We start from the raw sequence: 25,994 nt of genomic DNA, 5'->3' as shown, positions 1-25,994 counted from the left end.
ACGCCGGCAAGACTCTGACTCAGTGTGTGTGTGTGTGGGTGTGTGTGTGTGTGTGTGTGTGTGTGTGTGTGCGAGGATCTGTCAGGGGGAGGAAGAAAAATACTGACGGGGAATTTCGAGCAGCGAGGAGGAGGCATGTGTATTTATATTCAAAGACGCGGTTTGCAGTATGCAGTATGCAGTACTCGGTATGCAGTTCGCAGTACTACCACAGGATATCCAAACAGTTTAAGCCCTGCTGAAATAACAATATGTAAATTGTGCAGTACATATCATTTAAAATATGCATGTGCGTCATATAAACAGATATTGCAGATGACATTGTGTCACATTGGGTGCCAAGAGAGGAACTCTGGTATTGTATAAGGATGTGGAGTGGCTCGGAAGTATGTTAGACCGGTGCAGGACATGTATGCTCGCGGTGAAGTTTGCTGTAGGTGTAACAGAGAAGTTCAAGGTGGAGGTGGGACTCCATCAGGGATCAGCTCTGAGCCCCTTCTTGTTTGCAGTGGTGATAGACAGGCTGACAGATGAGGTGAGTCAGGAATCTCCATGGACCATGATGTTTGGAGATGACATTGTGATCTGTCGTGAGAGCAGGGAACAGGTTGAGGAATGAGAGGTGGAGGTATGCTCTGGAAAGGAGAGGAATGACGGATTGTTGCAGCAAGACAGAATATATATGTGTGAATGAGAGGAACCCGGGTGGAACGGTGAGGCTACAGGGAGTGGAGATCAAGAAGTCTAAGAATTTCAAGTGCTTACGGTCTAAAGTCCAGAGTGTGGAAAAGAAACGGGTTCAAGCAGGTTGAAACGGGTGGAGAAAAGTGGCTACTATGGGGTAGTATGAGATAGTACTATGGGTACTATGGGGTACTACAGGTGTACTACAGAGGTACTATGAGATAGAAGACTAACAGGTGGACAAGACAGTGGTGAGACCAGCGATTCTGAAAGGTTTGGAGACAGTAACAATGAAGAGAAGTCAGGAGGCAGAGCTGGAGGTCACAGAGATGAAGAAGTTGAGGTTCTCTTTCGGAGTGATGAGGATGGATAGGAGGAATGAGTCCATCAGAGGGATGGCACATGTTAGATGTTTTGGAAAGAAGGTCAGAGAAGCCAGACTGAGATGTTTGGGTCATGTTCAAGGAGGGACAGAGAATACAGTATATTGGTAGAAGATGCTGGAATTGAAGGTCTAGAAGAAGACCAAAGAGAACATTTCTGGATGTAGTGAGAGAAGATATGAAGTTAGTTGGTGTGAGAGAGGAGGATGCAGAGAATAGGGTTACATGGAGAAGGTGGAGTCTCTGTGGCCACACCTGAAGGGAAAACCCCAAAGGAAAAGAAGATCTATAGTTGGTGCGGCTTATATTCAGGTGCACTCAATAGTCCAGAAATTACGGTAGAAATACAGTACTCGCTTTGGGGAGTACAAAAAAAGTACTGAATCCTGTGTGTGTGTGTGTGTGTGTGTGTGTGTGTGTGTGTGTGTGTGTGTGTGTGTGTGTGTGTGTGTGTGTCTATGTGTGTGTGTGTGTGTATGTGTGTGTGTGTGAGTGAGTGTGTTTGACCCGGGGACATGCATGAAGTTCAGTTACTCCTAAAGTGGACGCTGCATCGTAGAACTGGATCCTCTCACGGGAAAGTGTGTGCGCTTGTGTGTTCATATGTGTTGTGTGTGTGTGTGTGTGTGTGTGTGTGTGTGTGTGTGTGTGTTCGCGGTCGTGTATGTTCCCCCTTTGGAACTCTTAAAATATTAACACACTTGATTTAGCCATTTTTTCAAGGATGACTTTGTGATTCCACCTTTAGCGAAACCCTAACACATGAGGCTCTGCTAAGGTTAGCATGCTAAAGTTAGCATGCTAGCTAAAGTTAAAGCTAGCTAAAGTTAAAGCTAAAGCTAGCATGCTAGCGTGGTTGATAATCAGTAATTTCACCTGATAATCAAGTAATTTGATAATAGTGAGCAGTAACAAAATACTAGTTTTACTACAATAACTTTTACTACAATAAATGTATAATTTAAATCTCAGAAAAGAAACACCCAAACGTTGATACTTGGATTATTGATGAGAAAAAAATCAATTTCCATTTTTTTCTGGCAAACTTTGTGCATCAATCACATAATCTATCAGTCGTTTCTTGCAAAACATAACCATCATTATCTTAATCGGTCACTTTATTGATTTTTTTTCAATTAAAAATTTGCTGATTAACTGATCGGTCAAATTGACTGCCTGGTTGCCATGGCAACCCCCCCTAATCAATTTCTCTGACCTGACAGCCGTCACGAAGCGGTTAGCAGGGGAGCGACTGGTCACATTATATAATCCCTGGCAAACCTCCAGTCCCTAACCTCTCTCTCCTGTCATGTGACCCCCCACCCATACACACACACACACACACACACACACACACACACACACACACACACACACACACACACACACACACACTTACTCCCCCCTTCAGGGCCATCAGGAGAAGCGAAGTGCATGCCGACACATAAATATAAGGTGAAGGTCATGGTTGCAGGGCTCACTCGGAATAATTGACGCCCGCACAAATAATTTCCGCTTCACACACACACTTACACACACACACCCACACACACACACACACACACATACACACACATGCACAGACCGAAATGTTTCCCACTTCTGACACATTCAGTCTGGAAAGGGTTAAAAGTCCAGGCCGTGAAAAAAAAATGACAATTGAATATAATTCCTTGGCTGAAGGCGTCACCATGAGACTTGCACACACACACACACACACACACACACACACACACACACACACACACAGACACACACACACGCCCACACTCAGTACTTTTAAACGAAGCCAGGAAATAGACGCATCCATGCCTGGCCGTCTCATACTCAGGGGATTTTCAATCAACAACACCCGCTAGGGTTGGTTTTTTTCTCCCCAGACATCCCATAATAAGGCGCTGGCCGTCTGGATGGAGGGCGGCCCAGAACTCGAGACAGCGTTTCCCATCAGACGCCCACCATCGCCGTGGAAACCAACCCCCCTTTGCCTCTGTGATCCTCTCTCCATTAGCCCTCCTTGATTCCGCTGAATGGGGTCAAAGGTCATCTTCGGAGTTGGCGCCCGTGCGTGCCTCTGTGTGTGTGTGTGTGTGTGTGTGTGTGTGTGTGTGTGTGTGTGTGTGTGCGTGTGATCTCAAGCTCTTCCTTTCTTCTTTCCCTCCTTCACCCGCGACTCCTCACACCTTCCCCTCTTTAGCCACTTGTAAGTCATTAACCTTTGACCTTTCAGCCAATCACCTTTCCCGCCCGGGACCCCCCCCATAATGTCGCCCCAAAACCCCCTCCTCATCCACCCTTCATCCGCCCAACCACGGTTACGGCCCCCCTCTCATTTCGCATCCCCCCGTCTTCATCACTGTTTAATTCAGGGGTGTCAAACGTCCGGCCCGCGGGCCGATACTGGCCCGCCACGAGGGTCAAAGCCGGCCCGTGGAAAAAAACACCACTAACCATATTTTTGGGACTATAAGTCGCACTTTTTTCCTGGTTTGGCTGGTTCTGCCACTTATACTCAGGTGCGACTTATATTAAAATCTACACGGTAATTTCACATGGTCGTTATTGTCATTCTGACAGCCGCGACATGTGCCGGTATCTGCTGGTCCTATGACGCTTGTCCCATTGAAAATTTAAGATTCAAACTTATAAAGTAACTGAAAAAGACTGAACATAAGTGCCCCCCAAAAAGGAAAATCATATCCTGCAGATTACAAGCTGCACGAAGTGAAATAGCATGCTAGCGTGGCTAATAATCAGCAATTATCTTGTATTTTGAGAATAGCGAGGAGTAACAGAATACAGGTTGGAGGTAGTTTTACTGCGACTTCATGTACTTTCACTGCGGTTGTCGCTAGGAAGCTTTCGGATTACGACGGTTAATCCCCGCTCCTCGGCTCGCTCTCCAAACACTGCTGAAAAAAAATCCCTGCAGAGAAAGAGGAAGTATATTTTTTGGGAAGATTTTGAAAGTTGATTTAAAATAGAAAACCTGCTGAAAATCCAATGAAGTGAGATGATCTTGTGTAATATGATTGTAACAAAGGTGTAATAAGGATGTAATAAAGGTGTAATAAGGATGTAAGAAAGGTGTAAGGAAGTAAAAGAAAACAATGTAAATCCAAGAATGAAATTCTTAAATTTCAATCTTGGATCTCCTCAAGAGAAAAAATAAAAATTCAATTTTTTTCTGGAGAGCTTTGCGCTTCAAACACATAATCTGTCAGTCATTACTTGCAAATTCCCTGTTTTTAATCCCACCTCCAAAAACTAACTATTGTTATCTAAATCAGTCCCTTTTTTTTTTTTTTCAAATAAAAATTTGCTGATTAAGCGATCCCACTCCGCTCCTTTATGACAAGGACATCTTGCTGATGAAGATGTCGTCTCCGACGGAAAAGCGGTAAAATGTAGCAAAAATGCTATTTACGGACCCGGAAGCTGCTACGTGCTATGTTGCTAACGCTGACAGAAACGTTGCGCCCCTAGCGGACAATATAGGAACTGCATTTTTATCTAAAAAAAAAGTAGTTCATGATGTTTAGTTGTTTTTTTTTTTCAAATTGTATATTTATTTCATGGCGGGCTTTAACGGTACGTTTGACAGCCTTGGCTGTGGACGGAAAGCGTTTGCTTGTTCTAACTGTTCTAATAAAGATAAGGTTTAAACAGCAAATGTTCCGCTCGGACATCAAACTTTCCTTTCAAGGTGAAAAATCTCTTCTTGGTTTCTGATTTTATCAAATAAAGTCCCACCAAAAATGCGACTTAGATGTTTTTTGCTTCTTCGTTATGCATTTATTGGCTGGTGCGACTTATCGTACGACACTTTTTTGAAAGAAACTCAGCTTGTTTGGCATTAATTCTTTTAAGTTGAAAACATTTTTATAATTTATTATTCTGAATTTATTTTATAATTTATTATTATGAATTCATTCGTTCATTATTATCGCTGTTGTTCCCCCCTGCTATTTTTTCGCCGGCGAGTTAAATTTTTTTGTCTCTATTTTTGCATCTTCCGCTGTCTTTGTTTATATTCATATTTATTTTTTCTCAGTTTTTGACACTATAACGGTTACGCTGCTGTGACAAAGGAATTGATGTGGATCAATAAAGTTGATCTCAATTTAATTGCTAGATCCCTCCTGCTGCGTTCAAGTTTTTTTTTTATTATTATTATTATTATAATTATTATTAGCAGTAGTAGCCTAGCTGTATGTATCTGCTGTCCTCTTGCCAACATCACACTGGTTTTGTTCCACCTTCTGACTTCCGTTTAACTGATTGCAACCCCTCCTCCTCCTCTTCCTCCTCCTCCTCCACCTTCTTTATCTCCTTCAAGCAGCCGCCCCGGCTTTGCGTCGGGTTTGTGTTGCAGAATATGGATCGCGAGGGAAAGTCCGCGCTCATCCCCGACCCGCTGGTCCCTGAACGTCCAGAAACGGCCGCGGGGGGAAAAACCGTTTCGGCCGAATAAACCTTTTCTTTGTGTTCTCATTCCGGGTTTTCTTTCTTTCTTTCCCTTCTTTCTTTTTTTTTTTCTTCGCCGCTCGCCGGGATGATGCAAACAGGTGCAAAATACTTGTTTAGGCCTCGGCCAGGAGGCCGCCGGCCAGAACAGAGGGATGAGGGGGAGAGGAGGAAATACATTTACGGGATAAAAGCAGGAGAAAATGGTAAATAAATGTATCGGTGTGCAGACGGACGAGAGAAAATATCGGGAAGGAAAAACGCGGAAAATAAACATAATAATAATAATAATAATAATAATAAAAAAAAGTGAAAAATCTGAAAAAAGGGGCTGAAAATTTGAAATTAAATAGGACAATTTGGAAAAAAAATAGTAAAAGCAAAGAAAATAAAGAGCAGCCAGAAAAGGAATAGATAGATAGATAGATAGATAGATAGATAGATAGATAGATAGATAGATAGATAGATAGATAGATAGATAGATAGATAGATAGATAGATAGATAGATAGATAGATAGATAGATAGATAGATAGGTGTACGTGTCACATTAGCATTAGCACACCTGGTTTGCATTTCAAGGGCGAGGAAGAGGAGGATGAGGAGGAAAAGAGCCAATCAGAAAAGGGGCGGATTGTCTTAATCCTTTCCTCTTCAAGGGAAAAAAATATATATACATCGGTATTTTGTTGTTTTTTTTCACATGTTGCCACGGCGACCAGCGGGTACCCGGCGCCACACGGGTCGTGTGACAGCATCGATTAAATTCACAATTATCACGGGGCGGCGACGTGAGAGGGAAACACAACGCCGTGCATGTGAGTGTGTATGTGTGTGTGTGTGTGTGTGTGTGTGTGTGTGAGGAGGTCAGAAGAACGACTCTCCAGGTAAACAAAAAAGACTTCCTGGAAGGCGGCGAGGAGGCTCCGCCCCCTACCTCATAAATAACCCGTTGAAATCACACTTGACGCCGCCGCTCCAGCGACAAAGGCATCCCATAATTCATTACCCCGGAGACTCTCTGTCCTTTTGACACGGCAGATTAAAGCCTTGGCTCCTTTTCATGCCGCTGATAGAGATTTATCCGGACTGAGCTGTCCGAGATCTCACACACACACACACACACACACACACACACACACCTCAGATGCCTTGCCTTGCAGCGTGCGTGCAAATTTAAAATGACTACAATCTGGACGTGTCTACATCCTGAAATGTGCAGATTTAGATGGCGCTCTGCCCCGTCCGAGGTCGTACCGCCGCCGCCGCCGCCGCCGCCGGGTCGCCGGGATACGAGGCCGACGTTGATCTCGTCTACCTTCAACCAGAGCGGCGGATTAAAAATTCATGAGCGCATTAATCTGTAAGAGCATTATTCTTGTGAGGCTGTCTATTACACACTAATCAGATGCATCTCTGGCCTCACACACACACACACACACAGAGAGAATAGTGCTATGGGTGTGTTCCAAGTGTCAGCACTATCATATCGGTGTGTGTGTGTGTGTGTGTCAGGCGACATGCTGGCAGGGATACCTGCCTGACGCAGCATTTTGGCCGCCGAGGCTTTGCACGTGGCGACCGCGTGCACGCTGGCCCGTTTGGCGCTCGAACCCTCGACCCCCTCCCGTGCACGTGCAAGTGTAAAACAGGAAATGGTTGGATTGGATTTTTAGCGCGTGGGAGGCTAACCCATGCTAGCCGTTAGCATAGCCTTTAGCTTGCGCTAGCGATGGATTTGCACTTCCTGATTCAATCAGCACGAGTGGAAGGGGATCGTGCTCCGAGGACGCTGAAGCGGCGCACACACACACACACACACACACCACTGAGACAACACACACACACAGACACGAACACACACACATGCACACACAGATCTACATCCAATATTTGTGTGGGAATTCATTTTGGAACAACAAGAGTCCAGAAACATCCAGAAAAATGGGGCAAAAACAGACAGTGAAGAAAAAAAAAACAGAAATGACTTCATTATAAGTATTAGCATCAATAATATTATTATTATTATTATTATTATTATTAGGAGTAGCAATAGTAGTAGTCATGGTGATGATCAGTGCGGCACGTTCATCATCAGTCCTGATTATAATTCATTCTCTGTATTTGTTAAATGTGTATTTTGTGTCTCTAAATATGTCTGCAGTGTCGAGTTCAATTAAATGTATTATTCGTATGATTGTTATTATTAGCGGGGGAAGTGTTGCTGTCAGCAGCAGCACATGCATTATTATTATTAATTACTATTAATTATTGTTACTATTATTATTAGTAGTGGTAGGAGGAGAACTCGTCGTACTACTGAAGTCCCTCATGTTACTGTGTATTAAAACATCTTCTACATAAAAAAGCAAAAATCTGATTTTATGCTCGATCACAAGGATTCTGTATGAATCTGATTATTATATATCTATTATTAAAATTATTTTTATGGCATGGGGAGGCGCAGAAATAATAATGAAATAAAAAATATAATCGCAACCATGCAGCTTTTCATTAGTCACGCTGGTTCTGGAAGTAGTTATTTTTTGTTTTCTAGATTTTTTTTTTTTTTTTTTCAAATATCCTCCTTTAGACATTTCACTTCACCTCACGCTATTTTCCCCGATTGCCCCTCCGAGGACAAATAAAGTTTTTTCTAATTCTGATTCCGTTACCATGGTGATCATCAGCAGGACAATAATCATTCAAATTTTTTATCATCATTATTTTCATTTTTGTTCGTAACAGTCGTGGGAAGAGTAGCGGGGGGCTCCTGAATGCTACCATATTCCCAGCTCACACACACACACACACACACACACACACACACACACACACACACACACACACACACAGTTGCACCTCCCCCAGCGTCACAGGTGGGATCGTTACCATTCATTTGCTTGGACAATCCGACCGGCAAGGCTAAATAAATTAGCTTGTGTGTGGTGGAGGTGGAGAGGGAGGAAGAGGAAGAGGAAGAGGAAGAGGAAGAGGAAGAGGAAGAGGAAGAAGAGGAAGAGAAAGAGGAGGAAGAGGAGGAAGAGGAAGAGGAATAGGAGGAGGAAGAAGAGAAAGAGGAAGAGGAATAGGAGGAGGAAGAAGAAGAAGAGAAAGAGGAGGAAGAGGAAGAGGAAGAAGAGAAAGAGAAAGAGGAAGAGGAATAGGAGGAGGAAGAAGAAGAAGAGAAAGAGGAGGAAGAGGAAGAGGAGGAGGAAAAGGAGGAGGAGGAAGAAGCGGAAGAGGACAAGGAGGAGGAAGGGGAAGAAGACTAAAAGGAAGAGGGAGGAGGAAGAGGTAGAATAACAAGAGGAGGAAGAGGAAGAGGAAGACGAGAAAGAGAAAGAAGGAAGAAGAGGAAGAGAAAGAGGAGGAAGAGGAAGAAGACTAAAAGGAAGAGGAAGAGTAACAAGAGGAGGAGGAGGGTGCGACGCCCAATGATTGTAATAAATTGCAGAGCAGAGGAGACAGGAGCACAGCCGGCTGCATGTTGTCCAGATAACTCTGTGTGTGTGTGTGTGTGTGTGTGTGTGTGTGTGTGAGACGAATCCCGTTAATCCTGAGTGTGAACGAGTCCAAATGAACCCCCCCTCCGCCCCCTTCAGGTGAGGAGCACAAGCTAAAAGCTGCTAATTCTCCTGGATTTGACCTCCGACCTCCGACCAGGATCTGCATTTTTTCATGTCACTCTCCGGACCGTCACCCCTCCTCGGCCGGGGGGTTCATGCTCAGCGATGCAGATATATCGGATCGTACCATTGCGCCCGTAGAGGGGGGAGCCGACGATCCCCAGACAGGTCGAGGATGGATTCGCCAGGTTGGGTGTTAAAATATTCATGAAGCGTTTCAGCACCTGAATCCCGGATGAAGTGTTTATCTCTCCTCCTTACCCGTCCAATCAGCACCGGCTCCGGCCCGGCGTACTCCTCGATCACGAAGAACTGGTTCCAGATCCAGCTCCTCCTGCTGCGGGAGCGCTGCGCGCCGCCCTCCGGCTCCGCCGTCTCCGACTCCGGCTCGGCCTCCTCGAACACCAGTCCGGGGCGGAGCCTGAGGACGCGGCTGCCGTCCGCCTGCTTTCCGTCTCCGGCGTCCGTTTGAGCCGCCGCCGCGTCCCGGGGCGAATCTGACCATCCGTTCGCGGGCGGAAGGGAGGAAGAGTGCGGCGCCAGGAGTCCGGCGGATGCGAACGGCGCTTCCGTCCGGCTAAACGCGGCTTCCTTCACCTCGCCGCCGGGCGTGGACGCCGCGAAGACGCGCCGTTCGCCCTTGCCGTCGGCGGCGTCGGATCCCGGCGGCCCCGAAACGTCCGTCCCCTCCGCGGCGGCCCTCTGCTCTCGGCTGAGATACGGGGGGACGGCGGTCCGATTGTCGAACCCGGCGTGCGACTGAGTGACGGCCGCGTCTTGTCTGGCCAGTTTCAGAGGCTCGAGCTGTCCGTGATTAACGTCAATCAAATCTCGCTTCCTGCCCAGACCCGGAACCTTCTGCATCTGGGAGTTGACGATCCTGACGAGGTTCTCCTTCGACAGCAGCTTCAGGACGCCGTAGCCGCCGGTGAGGTTTAATTTGCGGTTTCCGTCGACGGCGTCGGGTCTGGCGCGGGGTTTGGAACCCGACCTGAAGCGGGTCTTGTTAGCGTGCGGGTCCGGCTTGTGATGAGCGGCGAGCGGCTTCCCCGTTCTGGCCTCCGAGTTCCTGGTGTTGTTGCGACCCTTCCTGCCCTCCTGGGCGACGGAGTCGGCTTCGCGTTTGGGTTTAATCGACTTCCTGTCCTTGGCGGCGCCGCGGCTCGGCGGCGTCCTGGAGTAGGAGATGGCGGCCTGCTGTTCGCGGCTCGCCGGGTTCCTCAGAGTCGTCGGCGCCGCCGCGGCGGAGTCGGCGTCCACGTTCGCGTCCCGCTGCTCCCCCGGCTTCCCCAGGCGGGACCCGCCCACTCCTCGCCGCCGCAGGATCTTAGCGACCGCCGGCGCCTCTAGCAGACACAAGCAACCCAGCAGAAGCAGCAGCAGCAGCTTTCCGGCCACCATCTTGCCTCGAGGTCCTAATCCGAGCGAGGTTTGCCGCCTTGTTTTCCGGTCGTCTTCATCCTCCCGTCCGTCTCGGCGCCGCCCTCCCCTCGTCCTTCACGCCGAGCCGGAGGGCAGATGTCAGTCACTCCTCCCTCTCTTTCCGCCGCCGCTTGATATCTCCCTCTATCTCGCCGCGCCTCTCTGACGGTTTCCCTCGTCAACCTCCCGTTCCCCGAGTCCTCTTCTGCCGGAGTGTCTCATTCGGTTTCCGGCGGAGGGTTGAACGCCCTGCGAGGAGAAGATAAAGATAATTAAGTTAAAACTTTAATCGTTTGCGCCGCGTTAATTAAAAGTGGAGCCACGCGGGCAGGTGGCGGCGGCGGCGGGGGCGGGTTTTCCACGGCGGCGAGCTTTTCCAAGCCTTCGCCGTGACCCGAGTCCCGCGGCCCCTCCCTGTTGGGGACGAGATGTAGCCTAAGGAGGGGCGGGAGGGGGAGGCTGTGAGCTTTTCCACGGCGGCGGCTGTCAGAGATCTCAGCCCGTGGAAGTGGGAAGTGACAACGGCGAGACGGCGTCTGGTGACTTTGATGCATGATTAATTAGCCCGATTAGTGTCGCACTTTGATCCGTCAGTCATCGCGTCGATGCCGATGCGAGGCCCCCTGTCGCGAACGCCGCCGGGAGCTTTCTATCCGGGAGCCACTCGAAATGTCAGATATCAATCAATCGTGTAGCTTTTTCTTTGGGTTCTTGGAACATCTGTGGTGTTTTTTCTTTAAGTGATTTTTCCCCGTGTTTGCGTTCGCATGAAACTCCCGGTTGAAGGATACGTTTCTCTCGGAGTCGACCCTTTGAAGCGACGCGCCGCCCAAAATTCCAGACGACTGGATTAAAAACAAAGACTCTTGAAGCGGCGGAGCTTTAGCCTCGCGGAGCCGGTTCAGCTCCAGTAACTCCATCCTGGGAGTCCCCGAAAAAAATCTCAACTCGACCCCTTTGTGCTTTATATTTCACTTCGATCCGCGCGCCGTTAGAAAAAGGCCCTCCGAGCGGACGAACTTCACCTCGGGTTCAGAGAGGGAACGGTTCTAAGCCACGAACGAAGGCACGACGTCACGTTTTGACGGAGTAGCGTCCCGTACGGACGGAAACCGGCATCATCAGAACGTGTTCCGACACCCTGCGTTCAGGCCGAGTGCGCTGGATTTACTTCTGGCACCTTTAGCTTCTACTCCGTTGTCTGGCACAGGGGTCGGGGCGCTTGACTTTACTGATGCTCGGTGTTGTCGGGCCAAAGCAAACCCGTGACAGGCCAGATCTTCTTCCTCCCGAGTTCTGCGGACCGTGATGACATCAGCGTAAACAGCAGAGGCGGTCGCCTCCGCTAACCTGAGGTGAACCCCACATGGTCGTCTGCATATGGACTCACTCGGTCCACTAAGGTATTCCCCAAAATGGGCTGCCTTGTCAATGCCACCAGCTTTGATTAGAAGATTACTATGTGACACTCGGCCATTGAGAAATATGCAGCTGTCCATTCGTCCATCCATCCATCCACCCGTCTGTCCATCCGTCCATCACTCGGTCCACTCTAGAACTCCCAATTAGGGAAACCCTATCAATACCACATGCTTTGTTTAGAGGATTTCTACCTGACATTCAGTTGTTGTGGAAAATGCATCAGTCTGTCTATCTGTCTGTCCGTCCATCTGTCCATCTGTCCATCATTCCCAATTAGGGGTACCCTATCAATATAACCAACCATGATGAGAAGATTACTAAGTGATACTTTGCAAAACATGCATCTGTCCACGCCTCCATCCATCCATCCAATCCAACCAACTGTTTTATCCATCCATCTGTCCATCCATCCGTCCATCCGTCCATCTGTCCGTCCATCCATCTATCCCTCAGTCCACTCAACAATTCCCAAAATTTGATTCCCTTTGATACCACCAACTAAAGATTATCAAGTGATTGGGTTTTACAATTACTATGTGACAGCCAGTCTTCCATCCATCCATCCATCCATCCATCCATCCATCCTTCATCCATCCATCCATCCATCCATCTGCATGTTACAGGCATGCGGGCAGCCAGAGTACATGTTGTAAGAACAGGAAAACATGACTCGAGACCTTCTAAGACAGGAGGGCGAATGTGTTCAGTCCAAAACGGTTGGCTAACTTCAGGCAACACGACGGCTAGCTGGGGGTTTAGGAAGAGAAAAAAAAAAAAAAAGCGTCACAAATCCAGGCCATGTTAGCATTTCTTGACAGCGCGCCGCTAACACCCACAGAAGTCTGAAGACCGCGACCAGACAATCAGCGCGCTCCTCGCCTTCCTCCGCTGGGAGTTTAATCCCCGACACGTTCGCGCGGTAAAGACGGCGGCGGCGGCGGTCAGGGACACGCCGGTCTCCTGCAACCGGGACGGGAAAAAAAAAAAAAAAAACCTTCGGGCCTCCCGAGGCTTCCAGATCTTTCAGGAGAAGCCTCGCCAACACTGTGAAATCGTATCCGCCGTGAAAGAAGATTGCGAAGTGAGTGCGCGGAGGCCGTCTTCATTCTGCTCCCGCGGGACGGATCGGCGAGGGGGAGGTGACACCGCCGCCGCCGCCGCCGCCAGACCCTGTCAGCGCATTCACCCAGGCGTGACCGCAGTCGGGGTCGACCTCGGCTTCATCTCGAGACGACCCTCCCGCACGCCGGCTGCCATCTCACCAAATCTACCGCCGTTGTTTCCCCGCCGCGCCGAAGAGTCTATCAATCACGCCGGTTCCCGTCCCTGAGGACTCGCCACCTTGGAAGTGACGGGCGCCGGCCGGCTCGCCGGACGCCCCGGGCCGAGAGCGGGGGGGGGGGGACGTAAATCGCGAGGGGCGTCGCCAGGGTCGGGGCGTCAGTCAGGAACGGCGGCGCGTTATCTCCGGTTTACAGCACGGGGAGGCGATCAGGGTGAATCCAATGACAGAGCTCCTCGCCGCCCGTCCGCCTCCCCGCAGGAACTTATCAGCTGGGAGTTTGACGGCCAGGCAATCATTGCCGCGGGCACCTTGTTAACAAGCCCGCGGCGGCGGCGGCGGCGGCGGCGTGCAAGGTAGGAATATCAAGGCGGCTCAAATTTACAGCTCTTCATGTTCCTGACGTGCCGAAGGTGGTGTTTTTATTTTGCGGCGTCACAAACATGAACGGAAACCGCGGCGGCGGCGCCTCACCTGAAGGGGGCGCTGTCGTCCCGAGTGGAGATAATTGGTCGCTTCTGATTCGTACCGACCGGGGAGCTCATATTTCCTCATTTCCACCCCTTAGCGGCGGGGATTCTTCTTTATTAATCCTCGCTGAAGCAGCGGCGGAGGGATTAAACCGGTCGCCTGTAAACGCGGCGTCACGATTTGGAGTAGAGTTGATAAAAGGGAGAAGAAAGCGGAGGTATCGCCTCCTAATTTGAGGGGTTTTCCGGGGGAACGCGTCGCCGCCGCCGCCGCCGCCCAGCCTCCGGCGGCTCGGTTTCCCCGGAGCTCCGGGGGAACCCGTCGGCCGGAGGCATTAATATCTTAATCACGCGTCTCCGGGGGTCGGTCCGGCCGGCAGATCCGCTCCGTCGATTAAGACCCGCGACGGAAATTTGAATTAAACCTCCTCCTCCTCGCCGGCGTCGATCCTCCTCCAGGCCGGGGGGGAAAAGGAAGGAAAGAAACTAAACTATCAACACATGTGCTGCCGCGACACTTCAACCACTTTTAGCAAAATATTGTACCAAAACACACACACACACACACACACACACACACACACACACACGCGTGCACACACACACACACCGGAATTGTCTTCATGTTACTTGTGTAGCTGCAGGCGAGGGCAAAAGAGCTCGTCACTGGTGTCAAGGGGGAGGAGGAAGAGGAACAGGAAGAGGAAGAGGAAGAAGATGAAGAGGAAGAGGAGGAAGAGGAAGCAGAGGAGGAAGAAGATAAAGAGGAAGAGGAGGAAGAGGAACAGGAAGAGGAACAGGAAGAGGAAGAGGAACAGGAAGAGGAAGAGGACAAAGAGGAAGAGGAACAGGAAGAGGAAGAAGATGAAGAGGAACAGGAAGAGGAAGAGGACGAAGAGGAAGAGGAAGAGGAAGGAGAAGAATGAGGAGGAAGAGGAGAAGAAAGAGGGGTAGGATGAGGTAGACGAAGAGAAGGAGGTGAAGAATGAGGAGGGGGAGGAAGAGGAGGAGGAGGAAGAATAGGAAGAGGAGGAAGAATAGGACGAGGAGGAGGAAGAGGAAGAGGAAGAGGAGGAAGAATAGGAAGAGGAGGAGGAAGAAGAGGCACAGGAGGAAGAGAAGGAGGTGAAGAATGAGGAGAAGCAGGAAGAGGAAGAAGAGGAAGAGGAGTAGAAAGAGGAGTAGAAAGAGGAAGAGGAGTAGAAAGAGGAGTAGAAAGAGGAGTAGGAGGTGATCCAGGCTTGGCGAGATGCAGAAGCCGTCCGGAGTGTGAAGAAGAGAGAGAACAAACAGCGAGGAGTTGTTTTTTTTTTTATTTTTATCTTCTAATGCACGAATTCCCGCTCGCACCTCATCTATCATCTCGTCCTTCACAGGTACACACACACACACACACACACACACACACACAAACACACACAAACACACATTGAGCAATAAATGATGAGTGTGAGAGTGTGGGTTAGGATTAAATAGAGGTTAAGTTTGCATGGGGCCGTGCACGGCTAATCAAACGGCGTGAACTTTAAATGTCAAACGTCGGAGGGTCATTGAACGCAACGGGAAACTTGTCCTGCAACAAAAAGCCATGGGATTGGCCGGCGGCGGCGGCGGCCGTTGGCGAGTCCAGAAGTTTCTACCACATCTGAACCAGAGATTTGAAGAGATTAGCTGTTATCATCAAAAAAAAAAAAAAAAAAAAAAAAAAGGCTTGGGTGAAACCAAGTCAGTTTAACTCCGCCCACCAGCACCCCCGCTTATCTGGAAGAATGGTACGACCCGGTTGCAGTTTACCCAAGTTTGATGGAAGAAATGTTATGTTTTTTGTTTTTGCAACACACACACACACACACACACACACACACCCCTTGTAAACCGGCGGTCCCGTTACATAGTTTATAATCCTGCCGCTCCGCAGCCTCGCCGCTCAACGTGTAACCTGATTGTAAAGCGTCGATCCCGAGACGCTGCTGCTCTTGTTGTCTTGCAAAAGAAGAAGAAAAATCCATTCATTCGACCGGCGGCGCCTGAACGCAACACGCCTCCTCCCGGGAAGCACGCTGCCGTGTTTCCGCGCACGAGACGAGACGACCATCGACCAATCAGATGTCTCTACATGACGTGAATGTGTGAATGCATGGAAACAGGACGCGTGAACGGTTAGAATAAATGAGAGGGTGATTTTTTGTTTCTTTAAGAGCGTAAATGGTTGCATGTTGATGACGTGCGAATGACAGGGTGAATGTTTTTGTTTCTACATGATGTACAAATGAGAGGGTGATTTGTTTTCTTTATGAGGGTGAATGTTTGCATGTCCATATCAGGAGTGAATGACAGGATGAATGGATTCATCCATTTGTGATTTGTTATTCTTCTCTATACGACATGTCAATGACAGGGTGAATGTTTTTGTTTCTCCATGATGTGCAAATGAGAGGGTGATTTTTTTAGTTTTTATATGACATTCAAATGACAGGGTGAATGTTTTTATCGTGTAAATGAGAGGGTGAATTTTTTTCTTTGTGAGGGTGAATGTTTGCATGTCCATATAAGGAGTGAATGACAGGATGAATGGTTGCGTCTCTACATGATGTTTGAATGAGAGGGTGAATTGTTATTCTTCTTTATACGACATGTCAATGACAGGGTGAATGTTTTTGTCTCTTTAGACATAAATAAAGGCTGAATTATTTTGGTCTCTGCAAGATGTTTGAATGACAGGGTGAATGTATTTTGTTTTTCCAGGGCATATAAATGAGAGGATGAATAGTTGTGTCTCTCTACCACATGGATGACAGGGTGAATGGTTGCATGTCTCTATATGACATGAATGAGAGGGTGAATATTCTTGTTTCTATATGTTTGAATGAATGAATGAATGAATGCTGAGTCCCTGCTTGGTCTTTTTTCCAATGGGGAGAAACAAGAGGAATCCATGATGCCTTCACTGGCAGAGCGGACGGTGCATCTTTCACGCGGTTGCAGGTAAAGTCTAATCTCAGGATTAAAATGTCGGGATTAAACCGACTTTTACCGGGTGTCACCTGGCCGCCGCCGCCGCCGCCGCCGCCTCCCCCTGCCATCCCGCCGCAGCAGCTTTATCTCGGACTACAGTGTATAAACGGCGAGCGCGGCAGTAAAGATCGAATAAATCTTGAGAGGGCGGCTGGAGGCTCACGGAGCGGCGGCGGCGGAGGCGGCGGCGGCGGCGGGGGGTCAGGACGGGGACAACCACCGGGCGCCGTATTTTACCGCCTCGGCTCCGGATCAAGAATGTCTCACTCCGACCCGCTAGTCGGTTGAGGACGGCGGCGGAAAGAGGGCGCCGCCTCCTGATTGGCAGATTGGTGAAATCCTAGAAAAGTACATCAATAGCATTAGCGGTGGATCAGCTCCAGAGGAGTCGGGTTGGGGTCGTCACCATGGCGACGAGGAGACCCGACCGGTTCCATCGACGGCACGAGCTCAGCTTTAGCTGACCCGCTCGTCGGGGGAACCTTGATCTCGCCGAAACGTCGGCGGATGTGAATCTTGATATTATCATTTGCGACTGCGGTGAGTGACACCGAAGGTAGCGCTGAATGGGAGCCTTAATGACTCACAAATAATGAATCACAAGAGGCGGCGAGGGGGTCGGAGTGGGGGGGTTACCGGTCTTTTAAAAAATACACCGGAGCTGTAATTGCTCTGGAGTGGGCGGAAGGTTCCAGCGCAGCAGCTTCGGCAGTGAGCGAAGGGGACGTTTAACCGGCGGCGATTAACGGATCTCGGTTAACTGACGCCGTTTAACCTCCAACGCGAAAATTTCCACCTTCTCGTAACTCAATCGCCTCTGTTGATGTTTACACCCGCCGTAACGCCCACGTAAGTCGTCGCGGCGCTAAAAAGGTAGCGCTTCCATTGCAAAAAACAAACAAAAAAAAAAACAGCACAGAAAAAACAGCGCCACCTAGTGGCCTGGAGGGGTACTGCAGCGCTTCTGCAGCGCATTCACAAATGTCGTCATCTGCAAGCGGAGCGGAGAAGGAAAACAGTTTCGGCCCAGAGCGACGTTTCAGTGCATGTCGCTACGTTTCACACACACACACACACTAACACACACACACACACACTCGAGGATTGAGTCTGATCGGACCCAACGATCTCCCCGGCGCAAAGGTCAGCGGATGTCGAGGTGTCTGGCGGCTTGTCCGATTCATGTCTTCCCCCGATTGGCGCTCGGCTCGTTTCTATTTTTATTTTTTTATTTTTTTTTTTCAAAAACAGTGAGTCATCAGCTGCCAGCGCCGTTACCCAAATTACACCTGATGCCGATCGAGCCGGCCTCGCTCCCCCCGCCCCCCCCCCCGCCCCTCCGCTCGGCAACATCAAAAAGCCATCTGATCCTTCTCCAACACACCGGCTGACATTTCAGCACAAGTCCTCAGGATTTCTCCCCCAAAGTTGAGTGCATGTATGTGTGTGTGTGTGTGTGTGTGTGTGTGTGTGTAGAAATTAGCATCTGCATGACATGCTCGGATCGGAGATTTCCTCCCACTTTTTTTTTTCTATTCTTTTTTTTTTAAAGAAAGCTCAGAGTGGCCTCTTGACCCTGAACACATCCTCGGATCAGCCAATGATCGCACTCCTTATGGCGCCGGGATCTTTTAATTCCGCGCCGACGCCATTTATCCAACTCGCAGGGGCCGGCGGAGAGGACGCACCAAGGTGGCGGCGGGTCGTTTCAGAGATGAATAAACACATCGACGCCACCAAGGCTGTCTGGGGTAATAAGCGTCAGCGATGGCGGCTTCGCGGTGAGGCGGCGAGGTTATTGGACGGGACGGAGGGGGGGGGGTAATGGCGCTCGACGGCGCGCCTCAATCACGCCGTTTCTCCCCTCCGATGCGCGTTTCGAGGAACCCCTTCCTGTTTGTCTCCTGCAGTGGCGAGATCAAGCTGGTTTAGAGAAACAGCGCGGCGTGTTCTCCGCAGGCGCTCAGGTGTTTGATTCCTCCTAATATTCCCCAGCGGGGCCGGCGGCGCCACCGTCGGTGCGGTTAAAAGATGAAGCGGCGGCGGCGGCGGCGGCCGTACATGTCTGATAAATTCATGCAAATTGCATTTCTTTTACTCTGGGATTCCATTAGAGTTGCTTCCTGTGAGTCTCAGCTTCATTCCTCTGAAGCTGACCCTCCTCTCCGTTTTCGGCGCCGCGCCCTCCGAGCGCCCGTCTCTTTAAATTTCCGCGTCCGGACGGCGACCCCGAAATCCAAACCTCAAAATAAAAACGCTGATTTTTTTTTACCCGAGGAGGACGAATCATCGGGTCCCGACTGTTTGGTAGCGAATAAAAAGAGGGCGTTTAACCCTTGTGTTGTCTTGCGGGTCAAAAGTGACCCGCTACCATGTTTAGCTGAAGAAAAAACACCTTAACCTATTTTTTCCAACTTGAAATTTTATGACTTTTCCTAACGAGACCCCATAATTAGAAAAAGTGATACTTCTTTTTTGTTTATTTTTCCATGTGGGCTGTACACCACGAGGGTACACAGATTGTCTTATGGGTCATTTTTGACCCATAAGACAAGGGGAGTAAACACAATGTTAAGATCGCACGAGGGTTAAAGTCCGAACGGGGAAAAGATACCTCGAGATACGGTTCGGTCGTGATGTTTGGTCAAATTTTCCGCTCATCTACGGGCCGTCCTGGACCTCCAGACCTCCTGGACACCTCGAACTATCATGGCACTTCCTCAATGCTAGGAACAAACCGGCCATTTTCAAAGAAAACCTGCAGCGCTAGCATAAACCTAGCCTTCTTGGGTCCCGGAATAAGAATCCGCAGACAGAGCGGCGACTCCAAGTACTTCGGGCATTTTGCCTTCAAGTTGCCGGAGGGTACGTCTTTGTCCGATTTGTCAAACAGGCGGTATCTAAGAAGCTGGATGAGGCCTTACACCGCGTTTGAACCCCCTGCCCTGAGTGGCCGAAGCATCTTTTCCCTTCGATTCCATCCGATCCGATGCTCGTGATAATTCCCCGGCCGACATCGAAAGGGGGAAATAAGCCCCAGGTTAAAAAATCCTGCAATTATCCTGTAATACCGCTATTTAGAAGAGTCATGAACGGGCGCTCTGGCTCGCCGCGGCGCTAATACGCTGCTATTTTGAGACCGATGGGGAGCTTGTTGTTGTTATTCCTTCTTCTTTTTACACCGACCATTTGGAAGTGAGGGGTTACTGCGCAGAGAAGTCGGGCGGGTTCGCGATGATCGTCCGTATTTGACCGGCCTCCGCAATCTATATCTCTTCCCGCCGCGGCGCCGGGAGCGCCGACTCGCCCCTCCGGCGCTCCGGAGCGGTTTGTGAGGAACAAATTAAGACAACGCTAATCTGATTCCGACTCCAGCGGCCCCGAACCCAGATGCTCCGTCCGTACGCGGACGCCGGCGTGTCAAATGTTAGCGGCGGAACAGCTATTTAAATGTAAAGCTGTTTAGTAGACAACACAAACATGTCAGATGTTGCCCCTGGATCTCCTCCAGGCTGCTCCGAACTCCACTAACTCCACTAACTTCGCAAAGTCAAGCTAGGAGCTCTAGCTTAAAACCTCGAAAGCGATACGTGCGCATCGTGTTGACCTGTTCCTCGACTCTGCCGGCGCGCTAACGCCGCCTTCTCGCTTCGCCTAACTCCAATTTGACCTTTGCCCTTAGCGCTAGCGCCACCTGTGGTAGCAAACTTTTTGAGAAAGTTGACATTGAAGAGCGCGACGGCTAACAAGCGGCTCAAGCTACCTCGTCTTTTCGGGCCTTTTACCGATCAGCGGGGGGCGACTCTTTCCTGTCTGACGGTCTCGCCAATGGCGCGACACCGCCAGAGTCTTTCATCGCAGCATCCCGCGGACGCCTGCGCCGTTTTCGCCGGCCTCATTAGCATACCGCCTTTTCCTTCCTCGCGAGACGTCTGACTTTCACGCCACCTTCCCTGCTAACAGACGGCTCTTCCCTCTAATTGCGCCGCCTTCCATTCCCAGATCCCTCTATTTTGGGTCAGTCGGTTGATTTGCGGGGCCGGCGAGGGGGAAGGGAGGAAGTTTCCTCACATCTCCGCCATGTTGTTGCGCCGAATCGCGAAGCCGCAGGAGATCAGAATTGTGGATTTTCACGGCGGCGTCTGAAGGTCACCTCCACCTCCCGCGGGGGGTCGCGAGGCGAAAAACGCCACCGGCGGCAGACAGAAGCAAGCGTCGTCAGACGTCCCGCTTCCAACTCTTTTGTCTCCGTTATGGAGGCGCTTTCAAGGCGCGGGTGGGGGAGCGGTTTCTCCCGCAAAACCCACATCTGCGACCGCGGAGAGGCTTACGCTGTAATCCTGCATGACGGATTGAGTCTACCACTGCGGCAGCATCCCGACCCCCCCCCCCCCCGCCGCCGCCCACCGCCGCCGCCGCCCCCTCATTTTCCAAACAGGAACTCGCGTGCTAGCCGGAGTGTCACACAGCAGACAATGTACGCGCCAACCCTTCCCCTCCACCAGCACTCCCACACTCCTCCTTTCAGAGGTAAATAAAGCAGGAAAATCAGTGCGGTTTGTTCGGGGACGAATAAATAGATGTCAGGCGGCAGGACGGGGAGGAAGTCCGTCGTCTTCGGCCCGTTGGAGGAAGCGCAGATGACCCGAACCCGGACGCTGGTCCGCGTGCCCGATTTCCTCCCGTCCTTATCCATCCCTTTTGTTTCTCCCCCCTTTTTCTTGTGTACTCGCTCTACTTTTTGCTGTTTCGTAATCCCCCCCCTCCTCCTCCTCCTCCTCCTCCTCCTCCTCCCGCGGGTATTAGGCATTCAAAGATCTTTTCTATTGCATGTGGAAGTTATCACCCCATCTCCCCCCTCCGTCTCTCCCTCCCTCTCTCTCTCTCTCTATCACTCTAATCTTCCTTAATCTTCCGGCCCAGAGTGAAGTGAGAATTAGTTTCTCACTCTTCCTCATCAATCTCTCGCACCTCCCTTTCCACTTCCGTCTACCTCCTCTCTCTCTTTTCCTTCATCGTTCTCCGGCTGCTTCCTTAATCCTCCTCCTCGCTCGTCTTCTTCTCCTGCGTCTCATTCGTGTCAGCAACAAAACTGCAGAGGTCATTCCTCCTCCTGCTCCTCCTCCAATCGCTTTTTCTCCCCACAGGCCGGTTAGCGACCGCGGGAGCGACATGAAGAGCGGATCCGGTCCGGCGTCCGATTCCGGGATTAGCTTAAATCCCCCCCCCCTTCGCCGTCCCGACAACCCCCGGCCAATCAGAACGCAGGAAGCGCTCAACTAGAAACGTCAACATCGACCACGTGAATGAGCGCCAAACTGCGCTCCCTTGCTCTGTTAGCGTCTCAGGCTAGCGCCGCGATGCTGTCACACACACACACAGATACATACGGTGAATGCAATTTAGCGCGCTTTCATTTCCCACCGTCTCGCCGTCTCGTTTCCGCAAGATGCGCACCTGATGTTTTTTTTCCCGACTTCAAAAACACCTGCGGCGGAACACTTTGGCTAAAAGCTGAACCGCCGAGAGGCGTCGCAAGCGATGCGGCGTGTGAGCGACCAACGGCGTAATTAGATGAGTTTAAAGGAAATCATTTAATCTCGCGTTTTTTTTCAGACTCTTAAAAAAAAAAAAAAAAAAAACAAGTTCTGCTGTTAACACTCGTTTGCGACTTAAAAAAAAAAAAAAACCTTCTTAATTAGCTTGGCGCCGCGGGCTAAAAGCGCGGAAGAAAAAACGTCCGTGCGCATTGAATGCTACTCGTGTTCCTGCAAAACACGCTAGCAAACTAGCGGAGGATGCAGGAAGCAGGGAGGGACTCAAAGCCGGACTCGCTCGGGCATTTACATCCCGGTCCCCGGCGGATTGAGTCGCAAATGAATATTAATTCCGCCTTCCCTTGTTACCGACGCGGGCTAATCATGATAAATGCGTCCCGAACAGAGTGAGCCTTCAGGATCGCAAAAAACACAACTTTAGGAAAAAGCGTACGCTGGAAGTCAGCAGCTTTTCATCCGTGCTTTATCGATATCCTGCGCTCGGCGTCGTGGGGTCGCCGGAGGCTAACGAGGCCGTCGTGGGGCGAGACATGTATGACCAGTCGCCCTCTCGTCCAAAACGTCGGGGTCTCCGACTGGAAAATATGGAGACTCCACAGAGAAATCGGAATCCAACCGGGGACCCTCTTGCTGTGAAGCAAGGCGCTAACCGCTACCCCGAGGCTCAACGCTCGCTCAATAAATATGGCAACGCGATGGTTCTTTTTTAGCTTAGCCGAATCTCAGCGGAACTAGACGACTCTGACCTTCGACAGCGCACGAGCGTCGCCGTTTCTCCGGTATTTCGGTCTTCAAGAAAAATGTTTAAAAAGCGTCGCATCCCGCCGGGTACCGGAAGGTCAGCCCCTTGTTTGGTTTTCATCGGAAATTCGTTCCATCGCCCATCAGACGGAAACCGGCGTTTCAACACATGGCGCCCGGCGGTCGGTGATCAGAGCCCGTCTTTTAACTCGTCCCTTTTTACCCCCCGCGGTGCGTTTAGTGACAGCGACGCCGGGCGGTGCCGCCCAGAAGCCATATTGCTCTTTGAAAAGCCTCACCTTCCATCATGCTGATTGGCGGCACATCAGTCTTGTAGCGACATGATCTCCGGCGGCGGGACTCCCCGCGGATTCGGCCCGGGCACCGAACATTAGCGGTAATACTTCCGATCTGTGGGGGAGGGCTCAGAAAATTTGTATCCGACTTGTTGCTGGTGGATGAAGTTGTCGCACGCTGAGCTTTGTTAAGCGTGTTTGCTTTTTCTTGGCACCTCAGGCTAGCAGCTCGCTAAGTCATTAGCAGAATGTGTATGCAAACGAACCCTTAGACCGACATGATTAATTCATGGCCATTTTCGGAGATACAAACCCCCCCCAAAAAAAAGAGAAACTCCCGACTTCTGGGTTCAGCCTCTGCTCTGATTCAGCCCTCTGCTCAGTTGAGAGGGAATAAAATGATCAAATCTTCCGTCCCTTCGAGTCTTGCCAAGTCAATTTGGGCCAAAAACGGTCTCACAAATACCGCCGTGCTACGAACAAAAGCGACTTTATCTGTCGTTGCACATCCAGTATCTAAATCTCAATCGCCCGTTTGGTAACGCCGCTCGTGTCCGGCGAACGCTGGATACAGAAAATACTTCAATCTCTCCCGCGGAGCTCCAGGGGACGACCTTACCGGCCCTCGCCGGCTGGAGTAAAGGTCACCTGTGCTGAGCGACAGCGGCAAAACAATACAGGTGGTCGTATTAAAGCATTGGCTGCGAGGGTGGAGCGGCTGCGGCGAGCTGCCGGGATGGACTTCTTCCCGAAGCTCTTCTTCTTCTTTACACGCCGTTTGGCCTTTGCAGGTTTGTTGCAAAGGTGGCGCCATCTTTAGGGACAGATGCCCTTCCTCTGCGCACAACGCTTAGGCTACCTCTTTCAAAGAGTAAGTAGAGTATGTGCCCAGTGGTCTCAGCTAGCTTGCGGTTGCAAAGCGCTTTCCACAAGATAGCGCTAACCCATGCACTCATCCAGCAGAGCTAGCTTAGCTAAGCAGCTTGGGGTTTGTAGCCTTGCCCAACGAGAAGCTGGGAATCAAACCGGCAACCTCGGGATCGAAGAGAAGGGGTACGACCGGCTATCGCCCCTTGCTAGACGCGTCCCGAGTTTCCAACCACTCCGTCGACGCAAGCAGGGAAGCGGCGATGACCACGCCTATTTCAACGTTCCCAGCCAATCGCGTGGCAGTCCTGGGGACACTCGAGAAATGAAGTTCTGGAGAGATGACGCGTGGAGAACAAGCTGCCGGAACTCCCAAAAGACGCCCGTCGGATTCGGCGAAAAGTTCCCGTGTGTGTCGAAATTGCGTCTCAGGCAACGCCGCAAAACTCTAGCAGCCTACCATTAGCGGTAGCTCTGAATAATCCTCTGCGAAAAAAAAATCTGATGGGAGGAAAAAAAAAAATGAAATAATCTTCATTGCGTATTCCAATCCCCGCATAATAATAGCATGTTCCTCCTCACAAATATATTCCAAATCCTGCGCGAGTTATAAATTGTCCCAGAAGACCTTAATACTTGACGCCTCCAATGAGCTACTTGCCGAAAAAAAAGAAAAAAAAAAAAAAACAGCTAGCTCTGAGAGCGGTTAGCGCTCAGCCGGGGAGGAACCTTGAGCGAAGCCGGTGGAAATTAGCGGTCCGATAAAGGCGACGGAGAGGCGTTAATGCGGAGAGCGAAGGAGGGGGGAGGGGCGGAGATTAGCGGGAGCGAGGTAAACACAGCGGGAATCGCTTTTCTTTCTTCGTGAAACGAAAGGCTGGAAGTGAGCGAGGGGAAGGAAGAAGCGTCAGATTCGGTCCGGGTCGGGTTTCCGCGGAATCCGGGGGCCGCTCCGCTTCTCGAGGAAGTCGCGTCGAGGGGGGGGGGGGGTGTTTCGGGGGAAGGGTGGGGGTCTTTGACGTCACCGGAGCGAGCGGGGCGGCGCTAGTCATTAGCATGCGCGCAACAAAGCGTGCGAAATCACATTAATCGCCGGGAATGCTAATGACAATGATTGGCCTAATCACAGGAACAAGGCCGGAAGGAGCGACACAACAGGAGGCCGGCCCTCCCCGGCTATTACTCCTTCCTGTTCCACTTGTCCCGCTGATGCGCGACACTCCTCCCCCGTCCCGCCGCCGCCGACGACAGAAGGTTACATCACGGCGCGCGGAAAAACCCACGCCTGTCTAATTCAGACGGCATCCGAAAAAAAAAAAGAACCCGGGCGGATCGATGACTCAGCGGCAGGACGTCCGGCGCCGTCGGCGCTCTCTTTGGTTTTTCGACCTTGGCGATTTGCAAGTTTACCTGCATACACACACGTGTGTGTGTGCGTGTGTGTGTGCGTGTGTGTGTGCCATTGGGGGCCGGGTTGAAGGTGTGGGTGATTGCCAACAGCTAGCGCAATAACAAATGAACCGGAGGTTTCCTTCCCGGAGGTATGTGCACAATCAAGGCAATTAACCTGTATATGTCTGCTGGGATGGCGGGTGGCGAGCGGGTGTGGGGGTGGGTTAGCATGCGCGGCGCGGCGGCGGCGCGGCGGCGGGCGGGAGGGGGGGTTGTTGCTGGGTTTAACGCCGTAACCTAGCAGAGTCTAGCGAGTAGAGGGCATCTGGTCGACAAATCAGCACCGCTACGGTATGTAATCACGTTTC

At 50.7% G+C, this 25,994-nt stretch overlaps 1 protein-coding gene across 1 annotated transcript in view; it reads right to left on the bottom strand.

Moving 5' to 3' along the window:
- Window positions 1-25,994, bottom strand: part of cdh24b (cadherin 24, type 2b) — a 111,743-nt gene that overhangs the window by 61,415 nt on the left and 24,334 nt on the right. Inside the window, exon 2 of the mRNA XM_086172590.1 lies at window positions 9,423-10,832. Coding sequence (XP_086028716.1) covers window positions 9,423-10,562 — 1,140 coding nt within the window. The 5' untranslated portion in view covers window positions 10,563-10,832. The remainder of the gene's footprint in view (window positions 1-9,422; window positions 10,833-25,994) is intronic.

This window comes from Fistularia commersonii, chromosome 25 (genome assembly GCF_037954325.1).
Source record: "Fistularia commersonii isolate RoL2024-O1a breed Wild chromosome 25, RoL_Fcom_v1.0, whole genome shotgun sequence".
Lineage (NCBI taxonomy): Eukaryota > Metazoa > Chordata > Actinopteri > Syngnathiformes > Fistulariidae > Fistularia > Fistularia commersonii.
Note: the sequence above shows the minus strand (reverse complement) of the source record. Positions and strands in the feature narration are given on the sequence as shown.